Source organism: Esox lucius, chromosome 19, assembly GCF_011004845.1.
Source record: "Esox lucius isolate fEsoLuc1 chromosome 19, fEsoLuc1.pri, whole genome shotgun sequence".
NCBI classification, from domain to species: domain Eukaryota; kingdom Metazoa; phylum Chordata; class Actinopteri; order Esociformes; family Esocidae; genus Esox; species Esox lucius.
In genome coordinates this window covers 12,953,559-12,977,081 of record NC_047587.1, presented here as the reverse complement: position 1 = coordinate 12,977,081, position 23,523 = coordinate 12,953,559, and the positions used below count along the sequence as shown (strand labels likewise).

Here is a 23,523-nt window from a genome sequence, read left to right as displayed (position 1 = left end):
TATATTTTTTAAGTGTACAGCACAAAAACATTTGGAGAAAATGGGGTCTAAATATTTGGACTTTAGGAACCAAATTGTGGGCCTGTTACAATGAATAAATGATGAGGAATTAGATGAATATCCACTTTTTTAAATCAGAGTCGGCTTCTACAGAATAGAATGAAACATAATAGCAACAAAAAATAACAGCAAATTTTTTATTGTTACAGTCTGGGACTAGAACTGATTTTCTGTTTCATAATGCGCCAAACGTTTTCAATGGGTGACAGGTCTGGACTGCAGGCAGGGCAATTTAGCACCCAGACACCTTTACTATGGAGCCATGCTGTTGTAAAGGTGCTGGTCATATAATCAAAAAGTTGATTTATGTCAGTAATTCCATTCAAAAAGTTAAACTTGTATATTATATTCATTCATTGCACACAGACTGATATATTTCAAATGTTTATTTCTTTTAATTGTGATGATTATAACTGACAACTAATGAAAATCCCAAATTCAGTATCTCTGAAAATTAGAATATTACTCAAGACCAATACAAAAAAAATATTTTTTGAAATGTTGGCCACCTGAAAAGTATGAACATGAAAAGTATGAGCATGTACAGCACTCAATACTTAGTTGGGGCTCCTTTTGCCTGAATTACTGCAGCAATGCGGTGTGGCATGGAGTCAATCAGTCTGTGGCACTGCTCAGGTGTTATGAGAGCCCAGGTTGCTCTGATAGTGGCCTTCAGCTCTTCTGCATTGTTGGGTCTGGCGTATCGCATCTTCCTCTTCACAATACCCCATAGATTTTCTATAAGGTTAAGGTCAGGCGAGTTTGCTGGCCAATTAAGAACAGGGATACCATGGTCCTTAAACCAGGTACTGGTAGCTTTGGCACTGTGAGCAGGTGCCAAGTCCTGTTGGAAAATGAAATCTGCATCTCCATAAAGTTGGTAAGCAGCAGGAAGCATGAAATGCTCTAAAACTTCCTGGTAGACGGCTGCATTGACCTTAGACCTCAGAAAACACAGTGGACCAACACCAGCAGATGACATGGCACCCCAAACCATCACTGACTGTGGAAACTTTACACTGGACTTGAAGCAACGTGGATTCTGTGCCTCTCCTCTCTTCCTCCAGACTCTGGGACCTTGATTTCCAAAGGAAATGCAAAATTTACTTTCATCCCAGAACATAACTTTGGACCACTCAGCAGCAGTCCTGTCCTTTTAGTCTTTAGCCCAGGCGAGACGATTCTGACGCTGTGTCTTGTTCAAGAGTGGCTTGACACAAGGAATGCGACAGCTGAAACCCATGTCTTGCATACGTCTGTGCGTGGTGGTTCTTGAAGCACTGACTCCAGCTGCAGTCCACTCTTTGTGAATCTCCCCCACATTTTTGAATGGGTTTTGTTTCACAATCCTCTCCAGGGTGTGGTTATTCCTATTGCTTGTACACCTTTTTCTACCACATCTTTTCCTTCCCTTCGCCTCTCTATTAATGTGCTTGGACACAGAGCTCTGTGAACAGCCAGCCTCTTTAGATATGACCTTTTGTGGCATGCCCTCCTTGCAAGGTGTCAATGGTCATCTTTTGGACAGCTGTCAAGTCAGCAGTCTTCCCCATGATTGTGTAGCCTACAGAACTAGACTTAGAGACCATTTAAAGGCCTTTGCAGGTGTTTTGAGTTAATTAGCTGATTAGAGTGTAGCACCGGGTGTCTTCAATATTTAACCTTTTCACAATATTCACATTTTCTGAGATACTGAATTTGGGGTTTTCATTAGTTGTCAGTTATAATCATCAATATTAAAAGAAATAAACACTTGAAATATATCAGTCTGTGTGGAATGAATGTATACATTATACAAGTTTAACTTTTTGAATGGAATTACTGAAATAAATCAACTTTTTGATGATATTCTAATTATATGACCAGCACCTGTAATATGTATAGAATGTGGTTTGGCATTACATTGCTGAAATAAACAAGGCCTTCCCTGAAAAATATGTTCTCTGGATGGCAACATATGTGTCTCCAAAACCTGTATATATTGTTTAGCATTAATGGTGCCTTCACAGATGTGCAAGTCACCTGTGCCATGTGCACTAATGCTTCCTCATACCATCACAGATGCTGGTGTTTGAACTGTGCGCTGATAAAAAGCTGGATGGTCTCTCTCCTCTTTAGATTGGAGGATTCCCCAAAATAATCCATGATTCCCAAAAATAATTTCACATTTTGATTCGTCAGTCCACGGGACAGTTTTGCACTTCGCCCCAGTCCATCTTAAATGAGCTCGGTTCCAGAGAAGGTGACAGCGGAATCTTGATCTTGTTTATACACTCACCTAAAGGATTATTAGGAACACCTGTTAAATTTCTCATTAATGCAATTATCTAATCAACCAATCACATGGCAGTTGCTTCAATGCATTTAGGGGTGTGGTCCTGGTCAAGACAATCTCCTGAACTCCAAACTGAATGTCAGAATGGAAAAGAAAGGTGATTTGTTGGTGCCAGACGGGCCGGTCTGAGTATTTCTCAATCTGCTCAGTTACTGGAATTTTCACGCACAACCATTTCTAGGGTTTACAAAGAATGGTGTGAAAAGGGAAAAACATCCAGTATGCGGCAGTCCTGTGGGCGAAAATGCCTTGTTGATGCTAGAGGTCAGAGGAGAATGGGCCGACTGTTTCAAGCTGATAGAAGAGCAACTTTGACTGAAATAACCACTCGTTACAACCGAGGTATGCAGCAAAGCATTTGTGAAGCCACAACATGCACAACCTTGAGGCGGATGGGCTACAACAGCAGAAGACCCCACCGGGTACCACTCATCTCCACTACAAATAGGGAAAAGAGGCTACAATTTGCACAAGCTCACCAAAATTGGACAGTTGAAGACTGGAAGAATGTTGCCTGGTCTGATGAGTCTCGATTTCTGTTGAGACATTCAGATGGTAGAGTCAGAATTTGGCGTAAACAGAATGAGAACATGGATCCATCATGCCTCGTTACCACTGTGCAGGCTGGTGGTGGTGGTGTAATGGTGTGGGGGATGTTTTCGTGGCACACTTTAGGCCCCTTAGTGCCAATTGGGCATTGTTTAAATGCCATGGCCTACCTGAGCATTGTTTCTGACCATGTCCACCCCTTTATGACCACCATGTACCCATCCTCTGATGGCTACTTCCAGCAGGATAATGCACCATGTCACAAAGCTTGAATCATTTCAAATTGGTTACTTGAACATGACAATGAGTTCACTATACTGAAATGAACCCCACAGTCACCAGATCTCAACCCAATAGAGCATCTTTGGGATGTGGTGGAACGGGAGCTTCGTGCCCTGGATGTGTATCCCACAAATCTCCATCAACTGCAAGATGCTATTCTATCAATATGGGCCAACATTTCTAAAGAATGCTTTTAGCACCTTGTTGAATCAATGCCACGTAGAATTAAGGCAGTTCTGAAGGCGAAAGGGGGTCAAACACAGTATTAGTATGGTGTTCCTAATAATCCTTTAGGTGAGTGTATATGGTTTCTTCTTTGCATGGTAAAGTTTTAACTTGCATTTGTGGAGGCAGCAATGTACTTTGTTTCGAGAAGTGTTCCAGAGCCCATGCAGTGATGTCCAGTACAGAATCATGTCTGTTTTTAATGCAGTGCCATCTGAGGGCCTGAAAATCACAGCTACCCCTTTTAGTTTTTTGGCCTTGTCCTTTGCATACAGAGATTTGATATTATGTACCGTAGATTATTAGATCCCCAAACTCTTTGCAATTTTTACGTTGAGAAATGTTATTCTTAAATTGTTGCACAATTTGCCCGCGCAGTCTTCCACAGAGTTGTGAACCCCTCCCCATCTTCAATTCTGACAGGCCGATCCTCTCTGGAAAGGTCTTTTAATACCCAGTAATATTTTTGACCTTTTGCCAATTGACCTCATTAATAGTGTGATATTCCACCAGGTTTAGTTTTTAAGCATTACACAACTTTTTCAGTCTTTTGTTGCCTCTGTCCCAACTTTTCTGAAATGTGTTGCTGGCATCAAATTCAAAGTGGGCATAGCTTTTTCAAGAAACAATCAAATGTCTCAGTTTCAACATCTGACATGTTTTCTATTGAATATAGGTTTTAAATGATTTGCACATCATTGCATTCTCTTTTTATTTACACACAATTACGCAACGTCCCAACTTTTATGGAAACAGGGTTGTACACAAAGTCTATGTATTATTAAAGTATAATGTCAATGGGATGCTTTTCCTCACCAGGGACTGGGAAAAGGATTAGGATTAGGAGTGAGATGGATGGGGCCAAACATCAAATAATCCAAACAGAAAACCTGCATCAGTTGGAAAGAGACCTCGGACATGAGTGGAGGTTCACCTTTTAGCAAGACAGTTGTCATATAACACAGTCAAGAGTACTGGATTGGTTTAAAGATAAGAAAAGGAGTGTCCTCGAATGGCCCAGTCAAATCCTTGTCCTCAATCAAATTGTTAATCTTAGGAACCAAAATGTGAAAAACATGGTAGAACATTATGCAGCACTTGCTGGCAAACAAGTTTCTACCAGGTATAGACCAAAGGTGGTGATTTTCTATTCAACCAGCATAGTAGTTTTGTTCCATTACCTTTTGTTTCATAGTAAAACATTTGGGCATCTTGGACTTGTTGTGTATGCGCTGGTAATCAGAGGGAAATAATCCCAGTTTAGTAAATTTTCAATCCAGAATTTAACAACAAACTGTAAGGTGTGAACACTAGTCTGGTGCACACATACATGGATGTCCTGGCCATCTTCAGTCTCTCCATGATCCTCTGATACAGGTCATCCCACTGAGCTTTCTCACAGCATGTTTCCTTCGGCTGAACAATCCAACCTGAACGGAAAATCCCCACACAATACAGTATAGCAACACATTCTTGTGTATGTAGTGAAGTTGATTGTGAGGTCAACATTGTCAAGGTCACACAGCTGTTACATACCAACATTCTAGTGTCTTACAACAAGAGAAGTTTGGGTTAACTGATTTACCCAGGGGCAGTGGTCAGAATCTTTAAACATCTAGGATGTATGCCATCAGGCTACATACAATGCTTTTTTGTCAATTGGCTCATTGCTTTCACCCAAAGTCAGTCACTGTGAGGGCATTCGTTATTAATATCAGAAAAATGTGATCCCTGATGTATTGAACCCATGACCTTGGAGTTCCTCTAGCTGTGACATTGTTTGTACCACCACTTGTCCACATGGTTATGGTGTCTGCATGGAGAAGGCTTGGCAGCACAACAATGTGAAGCAGTGGTAATTTCGTAAACAAAGATGGTGAGGCTTGTTGGCTACTTGTCAATGTGGTCTGTAAAGTTGACAGTTTTACCTGCTCTAGACAATTTTACCCGAAGTGTGTAGTGTGGCAATTTAGTGAGTGATACATGTTTATTATAGGTAAATTTTTCAGTTTACAGAAATGTGACTAAAACTTCAAGATATTTTTGTCCAAATGACTGAAGTCTAGATAAAATAAAATAAAATAGCTGATGTAAGTTGAGTCATACCTTGCTCGTCGCAAGTTTTTGAAGAGATGGAAAAACTTATGGTTGTGGGCGCTGGAGCTAGAAGGAAGAGAATGTTTGTTGAATCAAAGATGCTATCTTAGATATGGACACTGTAAATGTTTCTAAATAATGACTTATACAGGCCTCCTATCCAATTGGAGGGACATCTCCTTTAATGTCTTAGAAGGTTACCAGCGATTAAGTCAGTTGATATTTTCATTAATTATGCCTTGTTTAAAGTGACCATTTGACATGGTTTCTGTGTTGGATGAGGATGTCACGTCTTAATTTGAGGCAGTTCCAGGTGCCGTAACGTTGGTACATTTTTAGCAGACTGTGTACAGGTGCAATGAAAGACAATCAATTTCACACAGCAGGAATATAATCCTGCCGAGGAAATGTGAATATGTATGTGAAATATAATGAATGGATATTTATTTAAGGGATGAAATGTACCATTTTCGTTAGGCCAATCCACTATACGTTGGGTCGACTAGTGCTGTGCAGCACTAACCTTTTTTTTCATGAGAAATTGATACTCTCTTGCACAATTTGGATTCAAGTTGTCTCTCAGACACGTTTTCCAACTTCAAGGGTTTTGTTTTAGTCTTTCTCTTTCCCATCATTTGCCGAAGATTCTCGTCGAGGTTCACGCAGACTTTGGACTTCCGAGGTTTCTCCTCACCATCCCTGCTACCACCAAGATGCCGAGAAGGTTTGATATTAATCGCCCCCGCAGTCAAATCCTTCCACGAGTAATTCAGAACGTTCACCAGCCCGTATGGAATAGATTCCTTCTCGCGCCCCTGGTACTGGACCAGCAGGCTTCCTAACTCGCTCAACAGGTTAGGCGCCACAAGCTTGTATGCATCTATCGGGTTAATGTCATCCAGATAGTCCGCTAGTTCGGGGGGGCCCTCTGGATTCCTCTCACCACTGCTTATGTCCAATGCTCCGTTGACAGAGGCAAAGATATCGGTTTTACCACTTGTATCGGCTTTATTTTGCCATTTGAGGGCATTGTTGTCGGTATTAACGTCATTTGTGTCCTTGCTGTGAGCACATACGCTATCAATAAAATAACAAAAAATCAGTAGGCCTAATTGTAGGCTTTAAACCAATAGTAACAACATATTATGTCCTAAATGCATTAGCCTACTGGCTTATATGAATGAATTCAATATGTACCTTTTAACAGTTGCCCAGCGCGCATTTGTCAGATCAAAGTAGGGATCCGTGTGCATTCTCGAGCGCCGCGTACGTCCTAGTCTTCTTGGCTAGAGGTGTGAAGTTCTGATTAGTCTTATGTAATCTTATGTTTCCAATGTTGCATTTTTATTCGTAAATTATTAATTGGTTACCTCACCTGGTCAAAGAAATACAGTGGTCCAGCTGTAAGATCTGTCATAATTATTATCAAATAATGTTATAAATCTCCTTATAAAACATAGTCTCGTGCCAAAGAAAATATGAATCCCATAAAAACCGAGTTATGTGATTCGAAATAGCATTCCACAATCCACCCCATTCCGTAAACAAAACCTATCCCATAGAGTTTGATCAATCTTGTTGCTTGGTTACACTGCACCCGGCCGGTCTCCAAAATAGTTTACGCACCATAAATTATTAACTCATGCGGACAACTGTAAGCATGAAACCGACAATACGAAACACCGGATTATTGCCCAATTTATCCTATCTACAATATAAGGTGTCTCGAGCGCTTGATGTCTAGCGAACACAAGAAGCCTGCGACACAAAGCGGTCCGGGTGTAGCCGTGCGCCTAGCGCAGTAACTTGAGATGAGAGGCTCTGGGACGTAATTGCATTAGCTACAGTTGTTCACAGAGAAAGTGGTTATTTGATTCCGGCCCACGTTCTGGTATGGGCCATTCACTAAGAAGACCAGAAGTGTCCCTATGCCAACTGACACATAGTTTGCATTTACTTTATGTCACATTTTAAATACAATAGATGCCTAATAAAAAAATATATATTTTTCTAATTATGTTTGTTGAGCTTTCTAATGCTATTATTGTTTTGGAACACGAAAGTTAGTAGGCCTACCATTAGCCAAACTCTCCACACCTATCTTGTCACTTGCGAACTGAAGATAAAGCAGGAATATTGTTTTCTCTGGGGAGGTCGAGCAGTCGCACTAATTGCCTAATAGCTCATTATTGGCTAAGCTGCATTCTGCCTCGAGCACTGCCAGTTTCGGAATGTGGCCACTGGAGGCTCCCAGCAGCTTATGCGTCACTTCATTCCGAAAGCCGATCATGGCGGAGCTCGAGATAGTGCAGCTTGAACCGGAGGCGTCCGAACTTCTCAATGGGAACGCGGGCGAGAACGACGAGCGGGAGGACGCGGAGCCCTCGGATACAGGAAAGAAACGGAGAAGAAAGAAGAAAAAGAACAAGACCACAGTCTCAGGTAAAGGACACATGACAGTTTGGATAATATGTCGTTTGGAAATAGCGCATTACCGAGGGCTCCCTTTCGTGCCATATCTTAAAATGCCAGTAGACTAAATATGAGAGGCTCGTAATCTGGACTTTAAGACCTGTCAAAAAGTCCGGCTGTCCCGCGGCTGCTGTCACAGCTGTTCTGTACCTGGAGGTGAATGCCGGGTCCCGTTGCGGTTAAGCGGTAACGGGTAAATGCCCATTTGGATACGGGACAGTGGCTTTCTAAAAGCTTGACAGGATTTTTATATTGGTTAATGGAATGCTTTCAAGTGTGTTCTTTGAATGAGGTTCCAGGGTTAATATGTATTGTAACATATTTCTTTACTGAATTTTAACGTTTTATTCCAGTACCTACTTTCAGGCACTTGTCTGATAAAACTGTTCATCAGCGCTGAAAAAGAAATGCTTTGGCACTTGGTTGCTGACAAAAACTAAGTGACAGGCAAAGGCTGCCCTATCTTGAGAAAACACATGTGGATGGAATGGGTGGTAATCTATTCATTACGCTAAATGATGGCTGTCCATATTTTCCCAACCTATAGTAAGGGCTTTAGATGGCATGGCGTAATGCTGCAAGCCGAGGTACATGTGCCCTTGGGATATTGATTGTCAAGGTATAGAGTATGCACACCTCCTGCCAAGTTCTGATCACACTAGATGCACTTTCTCAAAATGACCCAGAACCATGCAATGGGCTCACATATGTGTGTGTGTGTGTGTGTGTGTGTGTGTGTGTGTGTGTGTGTGTGTGTGTGTGTGTGTGTGTGTGCGTGTGTGTATGTATGTGTGTTTGTGTGTGTGTGTTGCACGTGCACATGTGTGTATGACTTTGCAGCAGGGACAGTTGAGGCTGAGGGGGATGGAGACACGGGAGGAGGTGTTGGTGTGGTGACGGCGGAACTATTGGAGCAGCAAGCTCCGCCGCGGGAGAACAAAGAGGAGGACAATGTAGAGGATGGTGAGATCCTGCTTTTCTTTATCGTCGTCATCATTCTCAAATTCAACATGTGAAACACGTGTTCGGTGTCCTTCTATCTGGTGCATTGACCAGCTAGGTTGATTAGACGGCAAACCCTTGGCATTTTGAATGGACCACTTCTTGGACTCTGTTGTTATCTTTACCACCACCATAGTCAGCAGCAGCGTTGTTCTCATGAGTTTGCTTACGTCCCTGCGTAAGCAGATTGAAACCAAAATCTGTCCTGTGATATGAGTTGGCATTTTATGTGGTGGTGCACTAACTTTTTACGTACTGCAACTGCAATCCGTGTGAATTCAACTGCAATCAGCGTTCCTATAACTGCAATTAGTGAGATTTGAACTGCGATCGGTGGCAATTTGCCTGTATGTGGAAACATTTTAAAAGTATTTTTTAATGCATTTCAGGGCACATGTGATATATAGTTGTCATGATCGAATATTGGTCATGCATTCTGAAATATATTTTAATGTGACGTAAATGTATATGGGAAAAACACAGGTATTTTCAATAATATTTTTTGTCCAATTGAGTAAATTTCACGTTTTGTTTTAAACATGGTTATCTGCAATGACTGCAATCATTGTGACCTTAACTGCATGCAACAGGATTGATGACTGAACGTGTCATATTTGTTGATAATCGACAGATGGAGATGAGGGTGAGAACTCAGCTGGTCAGAACAAGAAGAAGAAAAAGAAGAAAAAGAAAGGAGGTATATTAAACAATTATTAAATTGTTCTAGTCATTGTTACTGTCATTGTTCTAAGCAGTGTTATATCATTGTTCTTCTCATTGTTCTAGTCATTCTTCTAATCATTCTTCTAATCATTGCACTTCTAATTGTTCTACTCATTATTCTACTCATTGTTCTACTCATGATTCTACTCATTGTTCTACTCATTATACTACTCATTGTTCTAATCATTGTTTTAGTCACTGTCATTGTTGTCAGCAGTGTTTTCTGTGCTGCATGTTTGAGTTCTTTTTACCACTCCCTAATTGGACAATTGGAAAACCATTTAGGGAATTACGGATGAGGGCCTCTTACGTGGTGCGGTGGTATAACGCTAATTCCGAGCACCAAATGGACGAACCACAGTCTTAAGATGAAGCATTGCCTGTGCCCCTTGCAGACAGGTAGTTGGGGAGACCCACGGGTGTTGCAGATTATCTCGCATCGCTGTGGGTGGGGGGAGGTATCGTCAGCAGGGATTTACTGGTCTTATCGCACTCTAACAACTATCTCTGGCCAATCCTGGCCATGCAAGCTAATTACCTGTCAGGAGAGTGAGTGCGCAGTGACTAGCAGTGTGGAAAACAGTAGAGTTTGGGGGGGCTGCCGAGTGGTGCAGCGGTAAAGTTACTGCCTTGCAGTTCAGCTGCGTCATTGTGAAGATGGTCCTTAACCTGGTTGCCTGAGATCCTGTGAGAATTGCTCCAGCTCTGTCCATGTTTGGTGAGAGAAATATCTGACAGGGTTGCCTGGTATGGTCACATTCTAGCAACTACTTGTGGTTGGCTGGGCAAGTGAAAGCTCAAGGTTGGTGTTTGGTCAGAAAATGTGCTCTCCTCCAACTGTGTAGGTTCTAAGAAAAACTTCCTAGTTGAGCAAGCAGTGGGATAAGAGCTATATAAGTTAATAGCTTAACGATGCACATCTCGGTTGTATTGCCCACTTGGAGTTCCTTGCAATAAACAAGGCCTTAATTGCACATTTAGCCGCATGGTCATGGGAGGGAAGAAAAACTCAGGATAAAAATGTTGACATAAAATAGTAGAATGGTTGAGCGTGGATGCCTGGGAGGAAGACATGCCCTGATCTTTAGTTCTCCCAAGCCTATTTGCAGTTGTTGCAGTTTTACAGGACCCTAGGTGTGGTATTTAAACAACTATTCTGATTGTCATGTCTTGTCATCTGTCACTTGACATTTGTTGTTTGAGAAGCAGTTGCTCCATAACTGTTTCCAAACCTGTATTAATAATAAAAGAAGTCCATTTTTATATTTTTTAAATTATGATTTTACCAGGTGAGTGGATTGGGAACTGGTTCAAATTTAAGTGCAATGACAAAGGAAAATGTATATATACAAAATATATAGATAATACACAGTCAAAATCACATAATTGTTTAGATGTGGATGTTGCTATGGTGTTTGCGTATGTCTCATGCTGTCACCCTGGGTGACCATGTGATGCTAATGGCAACAATATGTTGAGCATCTGCCAAGTTTAACCTCTCACTTCACTCTTCCCTTGGTCTTTCTTATCCCCTCTCTTGCCCTCCATCCATCTCTCCCTGTTGGCTCTTTTCCCTCTTCTACACTCTTCCTTGTCTGCCTCTCTCCACCCCTCTCTCCCTCCTCTCTCTCTCTCTTCCTATTTTTCCATCTTCCCTCTTCCCCTGGCCTCCTATCTTTTCCTCCTTTTTATCCTCTCATCATCTCTCTCAATCTGGGGCACAGCAAAGGGACAGACTGACCCTCCTTCCATCCCTATTTGTGAGCTGTATCCCAGCGGAGTCTTTCCAAAGGGAGAGGAGTGTGAATATCCCCCATCTAAAGACGGGTATGTCAACCCTACAAGGTGACCATGTATCTTATCAAGGTCAATGGTTTACAAGCCTTCTCGCTTCAATATGAAGTCACTGGTTTACAAGCCTTCTCGCTTCAATATGAGGTCACTGGTTTACAAGCCTTCTCACTTCAATATGAGGTCACTGGTTTACAAGCCTTCTCGCTTCAATAAGAGGTCACTGGTTTACAAGTCTTTTCACTTCAATATGAGGTCACTGGTTTACAAGCCTTCTCACTTCAATATGAGGTCAATGGTTTTGAAGCCTTCTCGCTTCAATATGAGGTCACTGGTTTACAAGTCTTTTCACTTCAATATGAGGTCACTGGTTTACAAGCCTTCTCACTTCAATATGAGGTCACTGGTTTACAAGCCTTCTCACTTCATATGACGTCACTGGTTTACAAGCCTTCTCACTTCAATATGAGGTCACTGGTTTACAAGCCTTCTCACTTCAATATGAGGTCACTGGTTTACAAGCCTTCTCACTCCATATGAGGTCACTGGTTTACAAGCCTTCTCACTCCATATGAGGTCACTGGTTTACAAGCCTTCTCACTTCAGTGTGAGGTCACTGGTTTACAAGCCTTCTCACTTCATATGAGGTCTCTGGTTTACAAGCCTTCTCACTTTAATATGATGTCATGGATTTACAAGCCTTCTCACTTCAATATAAGGTCTCTGGTTTACAAGCCTTCTCACTTCATATGAGTTCACAGGTTGACAAGCCTTCTCATTTCAATACGAGGTCACTGGTTTACAAGCTATCTCACCTCATATGAGGTCACAGGTTGACAAGCCTTCTCATTTCAATACAAGGTCACTGATTTACAAGCTATGTCACTTCAATACAAGGTCACTGGTTTGCAAGCTATCTCACTTCATATGAGGTCACAGGTTGACAAGCCTTCTCATTTCAATACGAGGTCACTGGCTTATAAGCCATCTCGCTTGATCTTTCATTTAACGGCCTAACATTTTATTAACAAAAATGATTTATTTTGGTTCCTAATACCACATCTCATCTCTCTTTCCCAATAGATGTTATCTCATTGAGAACCAAGGATATATAATGTATTCTGAGAGACACAAACTCAGTGCGTTTAGACCGCAGTATGACGCCCACACAAACACTAGACAAAGCGTTGACAAACATTCACACACGCACACATACACACACACGTACACAAACACGCACAAATACACTAACACATACACACACAGTGTGTTTATCTCTACCTGTATTATAGACTGCAGTGTTTGCTGATTCATTTCCTGAAGGTGTTTTTTGACATCGTAATCCCATTAAAAAACATCTGCATAATGAGAAGATAGAGAATGTGCTGTCTGTGGCCTATGCATTTGCTTGTGTGTGTGCGTGTGCGTGCACATGCGTGAATGTGTTCACACGTATGTGCATGCGTTTCTTTGTGCATGTCTGATGTGTGTGTGTGTCTGTATGTGTACACTATGTGTGTATGTCTGTTTATGTATTTCATTCTGGGTTTGGGGGGGTTATATGTGTTCGTGTCTGCATATATATATTTATTGACCTCCCCTCAACTTTCTTAACCAGGCGCAGTGCAGCCTGGCGAACCACCCATGAGGAGAAGAAGGCCCTGGACAAGGCCAACGAGGAGATGTGGAGTGACTTCCGGCAGGCCGCAGAGGCGCACAGACAGGTCCGAAACTACGTCAACACCTGGATCCAACCTGGAATGGCTATGATTGATATCTGGTGAGTGTGGTTAAGATATCCCACAGTCCTTGGCACTGGAAATCCCCTCATATGACACTAGCAGGTGACTGGCTGTTGTTCACCTCAGCAAAATTGTCTATTGATCTATCTGAGTGATCCCCAATGGAGAATTGCAGTAGTGTAGATTATTGTACCAGGTCAGACAATCATGAAATAACTCTCACTTCCAAAGTTGTTCCTCCCACCCCCCACAGAATACTTCAAGGCAAAACGGGAGGAAGAACTGGGCTCTGAAATACCTGTCAGATTGTGGATGGCTCTGTTTACATTAACACCTGCTCAACTGACTCTAGGCACTCTCGCTAACCATTCAACATCTTCTATAGACTGAACTACTTAACGACCAAGCATTAGATGTTCCCTGATACCTCTCCCATTTGGGACAGATATCAAACCCCTGAGGGAACACCGCTCCACAGCGTTGTCCTACGCCCTACCCCGGATGGCTACTGGTCTGGAATCTTTAGGATCCTTTGTTTGGAGATCCTGGTATATCCGTCCTGGAAATGCTCCAGATCATTCAGGGAATTTAGGAATCTGGAGGCAGGTTGGACACAAGCCAATAACAAAAAAATGTCTGGGCATGTTGTAGATTCCAGGTGGATACCTGTCTTTCCTCCCAGGTGAGGCAATAGACCAGCACTTTCCTGGTCTCTTTGCGATCCAGTAACCCCCTCAGCTGATACAAGCACCTGCAAAGCTATGGGTGTCAGGTTTGTGAGCATGCCCTCAGAAGCCTTTATTCCCGTGACTTCCTGTTTAAATGAGCAGTGTTAGAAAAAAGCAGACTAGATCGGCGTGGATGCCTAGGAGGAAGGCTTACTAACATTTTTAGTTCTCTTGGATCCGTTGGGAGTTGTTACGATGAGACACATGGATGTAGATGTAGTTGGATTTGAAGCTGGAATAAGTAGGGACTGTTCTTGATAAAACCTTGTCTCCCTGGAAAAAATATTGTGGAACTCCTTAGAATATACTCCAGGTTTTTTGTCTTACCACAACAGTGAAGAGACTGATTTGATTAATCAACTGATCTTCAAAACCTTGATAAATCAGGTGTATAACTGTTGATCTCCTTGTGTAGCTTTACAGGAATTAGCTGAAGATCATTGAGTAAGACTGCATTAATCTACATAGTTAACCTGTATGGCATTCATCTGCGTAGTTAGCTTGTGTTGCTGAAGTGAACATGTCTAAAATGTGACTCTAAAACCTATCTGTCTCTATGTGTGCAGTATGTAGTCCATCTTCTGTATATGGCCCCTGACTGCAGTATATGGCCCCTGTCTGCAGTATGTGGTCCCTGTCTGCAGTATGTGGTCCCTGTCTGCAGTATGTGGTCCTGTCTGCAGTATATGGCCCCTGTCTGCAGTACGTGGCCCCTGTCTGCAGTATGTGGCCCCTGTCTGCAGTATGTGGCCCCTGTCTGCAGTATGTGGTCCATCTTCTGTATGTGGCCCCTGTCTGCAGTATGTGGTCCCTGTCTGCAGTATGTGGTCCATCTTCTGTATGTGGTCCCTGTCTACACTATGTGGCCCCTGTCTGCAGTATGTGGCCCCTGTCTGCAGTATGTGGTCCATCTTCTGTATGTGGCCCCTGTCTGCAGTATGTGGTCCCTTTCTGCAGTATGTGGTCACTCTTCTGTATGTGGTCCCTGTCTACACTATGTGGCCCCTGTCTGCGGTATGTTGCCCCTGTCTGCAGTATGTTGCCCCTGTCTGCAGTATGTTGCCCCTGTCTGCAGTATTTTGCCTCTGTCTGCATTATGTGGCCCCTGTCTGCAGTATGCCTCCAGCAACAACAGGACAATCAAATAGGTGAGATATGTTTCCTGTATTGTTAACCTGTAGCCTGTGGTCTCTGTCCGTCACAGTGAGCGACTGGAGGCCTGCAGTAGATTACTGATTAAGGAGAACGGTCTGAAGGCGGGCCTGGCTTTCCCAACTGGCTGTTCCATCAACCACGTCGCTGCTCACTACACCCCAAACGCCGGAGACCCGACAGTTCTGCAGTACAACGATGTCTGCAAGATAGACTTTGGCACGCACATCAACGGTCAGTCTGCAGCACACAGACACCGGTTCTCTGTTCTGTCCGTCGTGATGTTGTCGTTCCTTCAGTCACTCAAACACATTGACACCAGTTAATCAGATGTCTTTTCAATGGCAACAGATGTCGCGGCAGCTTTACAGCACCTGGCCTGGGACCATATGTCTATAAATGGTTTTGTTTGGTGTAATGTCCGCACCAATAATAGAAAATGGGGATTTCAACAGCCCGTTTTTACGTCCGCTGTTATAAATCTGCAGCAAGGCTGTAACAGTTTGTGTTTACTCAGTACCTCAAAGTCGCTGCTCCACATTCCACTAATGAAGTGATCTTCAGCACATCGATGAACTGAATCAGGTGTTTGCTGCTGAACTGGAACAACAACCAGAAGTAGTGCTGCTCCCTTCAAGCAGAGTTGAGGATAGCCATTTTACTCGCCTTTTTTCCTATTCATATTGATTGCGCCACGTCAAACTCTCTTACCCACATATTTGTACGGATCAGGTAGAGGTCCGCCGAGAAGTCTAGAAGAACCACAGCTTCATGGTCTTACAGACTGTTGGTGTCTGTTGGTGTTTCAGGTCGGATCATTGACTGTGCCTTCACCGTGACCTTTAATCCAAAGTATGACCGACTGTTGGAAGCTGTGAGAGATGCTACCAACACAGGAATCAAGGTGAGCCAACCTATTCATGCATCCAATATGGCTTTGGCTCCAGTGGCTTAGTAATTGTGTGTTTATGTATGTCTGTGTTTACATTTGGGGACATAATGTCACCACAAATATAGTAAAACCTGAGAAATAGATCTTCACAAGTGATGCATCGCCACAAGGGAAAATACGGTTTTCGGCTTAGAGGATTTAGATTAAAACATTTTGGCATGTTATTAGAATTGGGGTTACTATTAGGTTTTGGCAATACTGGTTAGGGTTAGGCGTTAGGGCTGAGTTGAGTTTAGGTATAAAAGTTAGGTTATTGAGGTTAAGATTAGTTTCAGGGCTGGGTAAGATTTGGTTATTGAGGTTAAGATTAGGTTTAGGGCTAGGTTAGTGTTGGGTTATTGAGGTTAAGATTAGTTTTAGGCCTGGATTAGGGTTGGGTTATTGAGGTTAAGATTAGTTTTAGGGCTGGGATAGTGTTGGGTTACTGAGGTTAGGATTAGTTTTAGGGCCGGTTTATTGAGGTTAAGATTAATTTTAGGGCTGGGATATTGTTGGGTTACTGAGGTTAGGATTCGTTTTAGGGCCGGTTTATTGAGGTTAGGATTAGTTTTAGGGCTGGGTTAGGGTTGGGTTATTGAGGTTAGGATTAGTTTCAGGGCTGGGTAAAAGGGAATATCGATATGGGGGGGGTCTCATATCCCCATGTATAGAATAACAAACATGACTGTGGGAAGGATTGTAGGGGCGATGTAATTCTCCCTCCCTCTCTGAAATGGACTCAGTTGAAATGGTTGTCACCTGCTGACTTGCCAGTGTGTATCCCCGCTCGTGAAAACTTCCTTGTCAGTGTGCAGGGATCGATGTGCGTCTGTGTGATGTGGGTGAGACCATCCAGGAGGTTATGGAGTCGTATGAGGTGGAAATAGACGGGAAAACCTACCAAGGTACCAGGCTCCTTCTGTCTTCCTGTTTGTCCATCCGTATGTCAGTCTCTCTGTTTGTTGATTCATAGACAGACAGACAGTCAGATAGATGTTTTCCATTAATCATTATGTGTTTTTCATCTATGTAGTGAAGCCAATCAGGAACCTCAATGGCCACTCTATTGGCCAGTACAGGATACATGCAGGCAAGACTGTTCCCATTGTGAAGGGCGGAGAAGCTTCCAGGATGGAGGTGGGTACTGCTAACTACTGCAAGCTGTTGTGAAGTCAGAACTCTGAAGTCTTATTTGAACTCAGTTGTACAGGTGGCTTTTCAGGTGTTGGTTTTTGTCAGTTCAGTGCAACGGGCCCCTGTCTTTGCAAAGGTGTGGGGTTTGACGTCTGATTTTTGATTGGACCAGATGTTAAAGGAACCTGGCTGGTACAAGGTGTTAAAGGGACTCAGCCAGGACCAGGTGTTAATGGGACACAGCTGGACCAGATGTTAAAGGGACCTAGCTGGGACCAAGTGTTAAAAGGACCCAGCTGGGACCAGAAGATAATGGGAATTTTATTGTCTTATATTTTCTGTATAATTTCTGCAACAAAACTCAAAATCTCATCTCTTGCAGGTTAAAATGGTTTAAGTGAGAAAATAAGAAACGTCAATAATTGCCTATAATTAGAACGATTGATTAGGCGAGATTGTAGGAACATCTGTGGAAGGTGTCAAAACAGTGTCCAGATGAGCTTCGATTCACTTCAAAAACACAAACAAACACAGAAACACACTCCAACTCAGCCGTAGTCACCGTCTTCAGTTCTTTAATAACATCCAGAAGCATCAGGTGGAAGTAAAATGTATAGCAGGGGCACTTCTTCGTACTCCTGCTCCTAATGTCATCTCTGAGCGCAGTGGGCTCGTACCAGACAAAGTCAGTTGATGGTCTGTGAAAGGGACATCAGATTTGGACATAGATTCCTGCTTATTGTGTTGTCTTGCCAACCCCAGTTGTCATTATCATTGTAACCAAGACATCACAAGTTAATCTGGAAACAGGCTAGCTGATGTGCCAGAGAGTGACAATGTTGTTGATGTCACTGAGGTCACACGAGTTTGGTCCCTCATCTGTTTGTGCTGTGCTGCCACTAAAGGACTTTGCAAGACAGCACAAACAGATACGTGGTTGGTAATGAACCAAGATGGGTGAAATTCCAGAGGTCCATTTGTCTATCAGGTAGACCAAAGGTCATGCCACTTTGGGGTGCCAAAGGTTGGATGGTATTACAAGACTCTCATCAAGCTGCTGACCTTACTGATATAATACACTCTCTAGAAATGTATCTTTCTGGTGTTGTTTTTTTGTACAGGGGTTTTTGCGATTTATTGCTTGCAGGTTAATAAAGGAATGTTTACACACTATCAAAAAACCATGAAACCTTCAGTCGGGTAGATCTCTTAAAAACAGTTAGGATGTAGTTTTAGGTCCATAACCCTATTCATCAGCTTCTCTCAAACAGACAGCTGGCATGGCTAATTCCGATTGAACAACACGTTTAAATTGGCCAGCTGCTGAGTAGCTGCTGAGGATGTTTCCAGGGGAGCATTAGGCTGCTGAAGAGGCTGGATGTGGGGCGAGACTGTTAGCCGGATATCTGTTGGTGTGTTAGCGCCGATATGACAAGCACGTGTGTGCTGGTGCGTGCCTGTCTGTGTGTGTTAGTGTGCTGCGTGCATGTGTCTTGCGTGTGTGTGTGTGTCTGTGTGTGTGTCTCTGTTCGTGTGTGGATGCAAGATGTCTTTATAGGCCCCCCCAAAGAAATACACGATACAAAACAAAAAGAAAAAATATTTTAAGGATTGTTTTAGGGCTGGGTAAAAGGGAATATCGATGTGGGGGTCAGAGTCCCTCCTCCCACCACAGGCCCCCCCTCCCACCGCAGGCCCTGGTCCAACCGCTCCTCCTGCACCCCCGATAGCTACGCCAGTGTGTGTGAGATCAGAATGCTGCTGGACTGGTGTCAACGGGGCGTTTCAGTGGGGCCGTTACATGGGAGGGACTATTGAAGAGCGAGGGTGTGTCTGTGTTATCAAACAATACCAGAGGGTCTTGAACAACCACGTCCAGGGCTGATAGACACCTGGAATACTGATGGAGCTCACCAGCTACAGTCTTCTACACACACATACACAGAGAGAGCACTGTGAATGATTTGAGTATGTGTGTGTGTGTATGATAAAGACATTAGACAATACAATAGACAGCACCCTGTGTGTTTGCTGTGCTGGAACACTCTAAGAGGTTCCTCTAATGACAAAATGTCCACTTAATGCTGATTCTTCATCTCTAAACATGTTCATTCTTCACCTAAAGGATTACCAATTACAGTCCCCATAACAATACTGTCTCCCTTCCCCCCGTTTCACCACCAATGGCCAACTGAGGCTTCCAGTTTGAAGGACTTTTGTCTTATGTAAGGTGTGGATCGATTGCGGCCCGTCGGTTATTTCCGGGATCTGCTGAGTTTTCCGTGTCCTCTTCTGCTCTGCAGGAAGGTGAGGTGTACGCAATTGAGACGTTTGGCAGCACCGGGAGGGGAGCGGTTCATGACGACATGGAGTGCTCGCATTACATGAAAAACTTCAACGTCGGACACGTGCCAATCAGGTTGGTGGTTTGATTCTCCGGCGACGCTCACCGAGCGAAGGCCTCACTGGATGTTAGTGCTGAACGGTGATAGTGGACGTGGTTGCAAAGCATAATTCCACATTGCCGATGTCATTCTGGTTATCGTTGGAGGTGATGGAGGGTGTTTTCACTAGGCGCGACACAGGGTCATTGATCAAATGACTGAGCTTATAGCGATCCCTCATGTGCTGATTCTTATGGTGGACATTTCAACCAGATACTGCTGTACTGTAAAAAAAACTAAAAAAAACACTGTAGGGAAACTGCAGATGCAAACTGTCCGTGTTAAGTGTGTCACCTCTATTGACATTGAGTCATGTGGATTTGCCCCACAAGTTGCGAATTAATCAACTGCTAAAAAACAACATCTCTGAAAGGTCACTTTATCTTACTTCCTTTGTTTCCTCCTACTTTTGTGTGTGTGTGTGTTTGTCTCTGTGTGTGTTTGTCTCTGTGTGTGTTTGTCTCTGTGTGTGTTTGTCTCTGTGTGTGTTTTTCTCTGTGTGTGTTTGTCTCTGTGTGTTTGTCTCTGTGTGTGTTTGTCTCTGTGTGTGTGTGTCTGTGTGTCTGTCTCTGGGTGTGTGTTCTGTTCGTTCTGCAGACTCCCCAGGGCCAAGCATCTGCTCAATGTGATCAACGAGAACTTTGGGACCTTGGCATTCTGCCGTCGCTGGTTGGACCTGCACGGAGAGACCAAGTACCTGATGGCCCTGAAGAACCTGTGTGACCTGGGCATCATAGACCCATACCCGCCACTCTGTGACACCAAGGGCTCCTACACGGCCCAATACGAACACACCATCCTGCTCCGGCCCACCTGCAAGGAAGTGGTGAGTCGAGGGGATGACTACTGAGCAGGCTCTGTGTACCGGTTGATCTCAGCCAGGAGGAACAGGAAGATATAATGATAAGAACATAGATAGGGGTTGTGTTCATTAGGGTACGGAATGTTTGAAAATGTTTTGCAACAGAAAAGGAGAAAAAGTGTTTGTTATTGGTTAAGTCCAGGCAGTGCCTCTGTGTTTCAGTCTGTTTTCTTCCGTTTGGTGCCAGGTGAACGCAGCCCCAGAAGAGTGGGGCTGGAATCCGTACCAGACTGATGATAACATTTATGCAATGCTGTTATTATTATGTCATGTTAGTTGCATGGATCCTAACTTCTGACCTTCAAGTGTTTTAGCAAGTGCAAAAGACTGATGTCACGGCAGTAGCTTAATTATTCCTCATTTATTTATTATTTCAAAGGATCAAGCCAAACAATAAGGGCATATGAGAAGCAAAAAAATATTATGTTTTCATTTACTTTATTATACGTACTTAATTGCTATATCGACTATTTAAAATAAGATGAAATATGCAAAATTGCTCCCTCTGTTTTGGGTGGACACTTCTATTTATTTATTATTAACATTAAAAGAGTATTCAATGCCTTGGAAAGAACATGTGCATGAATACAATTCTATGAAATATTTATATTTCTAAATTTTGTTTGTCTCCTGTAATTTATTTTAAAATTTTTAGGCAATTCTTTTTCAATAAATTGAATTGTTACAAACATACATCTGTTTTCCTTTCTCTGGTCTTAGTATTTGCATGTGAAGTGATTATGAAATGTTGTGTTCTACTGTTCAGCCAAAGGAGGGCAATATTATGTGTTCAGTCTCCTGTGGTTTTACAGGCCGGCCTGCTTAACACACACTACAGCAGAGCTTGAAAGACAATGTACAACATTGTCTACAGGAATGCCAACAAAACCTGTATGCTGCTTGGATTCATTCACACGTTCATTCACAGTGTCATTTCTACAGGGTTATTCCAGTTACCACACCCTTGCAATTCTGATAAGAAAAAACATATGTTTGGATTTTTCAAATTGGAAACCTAAACAGGAACAGCTAATTAGATTGGTCAACTAATCATGTCTTTGACTAATTCACTTGTGTGCCAGTTAAGGTTTAAAACTAGAACGTGACATGTCCACAGAGGTCCAAGGAGATGTTTGGGAAACTGTGGCCTTAACCAAATGTAGATCAGACACGGTGACATCAGTTCATTCTTTATCCGTTCTTAAGTAGCTGCATGTTTGTTCTGAAAATAAAGTATTGTTAGGTTGTTTACTAATGAAAGACATCAGTCAGTTTCTGTTAGGCAACAGAAGTATTCAGCAACAACAAAAATAACCTGATAGAGTGAAAATGGACCCCATTAAAAACAGGTTATTTGATGTAGCTTATGTTTGATGTGTTCAAATAACAGGACGCAGGACTCCCACTAAAATAGAGCCAGTATATTGCTTTGGGGTTCAGGGCTTTACCCAAGATGTTCAGGGGCTAACAACTATGGCCTTAGTAGATCTACTGTGACCCAATATCATGTAAGCAAGCTGACCCCATTAAGTCATTTTTGACAAATCAAGTCAGAAAAACCGTGGGAGGAGGCGTGAAGTCAGTTGTGCTCTGAGGTGAGTGGTGTTTTTTGGTTGTTGTTGGTTGTTTATTGGGTGTTGTACAGTCCAGGTCCTGAGGGCGATGAATGTGCTTCTTCTGTCAATTAGAAAGTGGGAGGGCATACACATCCATGCATATAAACACACATGTACACACGTTTGTTTTTCCATCCTTGTGGTGACCTGATGAATTCCCTATCATCTGGTCCTAACACTTACATTAACCTTTAACTTAGCCGTAATGCCTAAACCTACAAGCAACTCTAATTCTAACAGTTACACGTAGAACACGAACACACACACACACACACAAGTTTGTACAGCTACCCTCATGGGGACCAGAAAATAGAAATTGCATGCTCCCTTGCCCTAATCGTAACCCTAAACCTAACCCTAGCCCTAACCCTTACCCTAACCCTACCCTTAACCTAACCCTAATCTAACCCTAAACCTAATCCTAACCTTAACCCCAATAAAGTAACATTTATGTCTAAACTTTACCTTGATGTAATGTCTAACCTTAACCCTAAACTTAACCAACAATGCTTGGACCTTAAAGAAACCCCAATTCTAATTATAAAATCAATTGTAAGTTTGACCCTAAACCTAAACCCTGTGCCGGAAATTGACTTTTGCCTCACAGGGACCGGCAAAAGGTCCCAATTAGGCCATTTATTTCTGGTTTTACTATACTCATTGGGACATTTTTAGAGATTAACAGACTCTTTCATGTTTTATTTATGCTCTTAGTTCTCATTTTTCTTCATTTCTGTGAGTCCTGTTGGGTCCAAACAGGACTCACCTGTTTGGACCCACTGACTCACAGTCCAACTCTCTACCATGAACACACACGCTGGTTTGCGTGTGCACACACACACACACACACACACTCACACACTCACACACTCACACACACACACCAAGAGGGGGAGCATTGAAGATGATGGATGATGGTTTTGCAAATGATCTGGATTCTGCCTTTTAGACCCTGGACACAGCCCACCCGTAAAGACCCTGGACACAGCCCACCCGTAAAGACCCTGGACACAGCCCACCCGTAAAGACCCTGGACACAGCCCACCCGTAAAGACCTTGGACACAGCCCACCCGTAAAGACCCTGGACACAGCCCACCCGTAAAGACCCTGGACACAGCCCACCCGTAAAGACCTTGGACACAGCCCACCCGTAAAGACTCTGGACACAGCCCACCCGTAAAGACTCTGGACACAGCCCACCCGTAAAGACTCTGGACACAGCCCACCCGTAAAGACCCTGGACATAGCCCACCCGTAAAGACTCTGGACACAGCCCACCCGTAAAGACCTTGGACACAGCCCACCCGTAAAGATCCTGGACACAGCCCACCCGTAAAGACTCTGGACACATAGTGTAAAGTCATTGTGATAATCAAA

At 43.1% G+C, this 23,523-nt stretch overlaps 1 protein-coding gene across 1 annotated transcript; it reads left to right on the top strand.

The window, feature by feature from the left end:
• Positions 1-7,805: 7,805 nt before the first annotated feature.
• On the top strand, positions 7,806-21,158 carry LOC105021810 (methionine aminopeptidase 2). Its single transcript, XM_010889739.3, has 11 exons — positions 7,806-7,990; positions 8,861-8,983; positions 9,654-9,719; positions 11,470-11,572; positions 13,155-13,316; positions 15,211-15,392; positions 15,968-16,062; positions 16,898-16,994; positions 17,123-17,226; positions 19,527-19,642; positions 20,265-21,158. The coding sequence occupies exons 1-11, from the start codon at positions 7,837-7,839 to the stop codon at positions 20,515-20,517; spliced, it is 1,455 nt and encodes a 484-aa protein (XP_010888041.1). The 5' UTR covers positions 7,806-7,836; the 3' UTR covers positions 20,518-21,158.
• Positions 21,159-23,523: the final 2,365 nt, after the last annotated feature.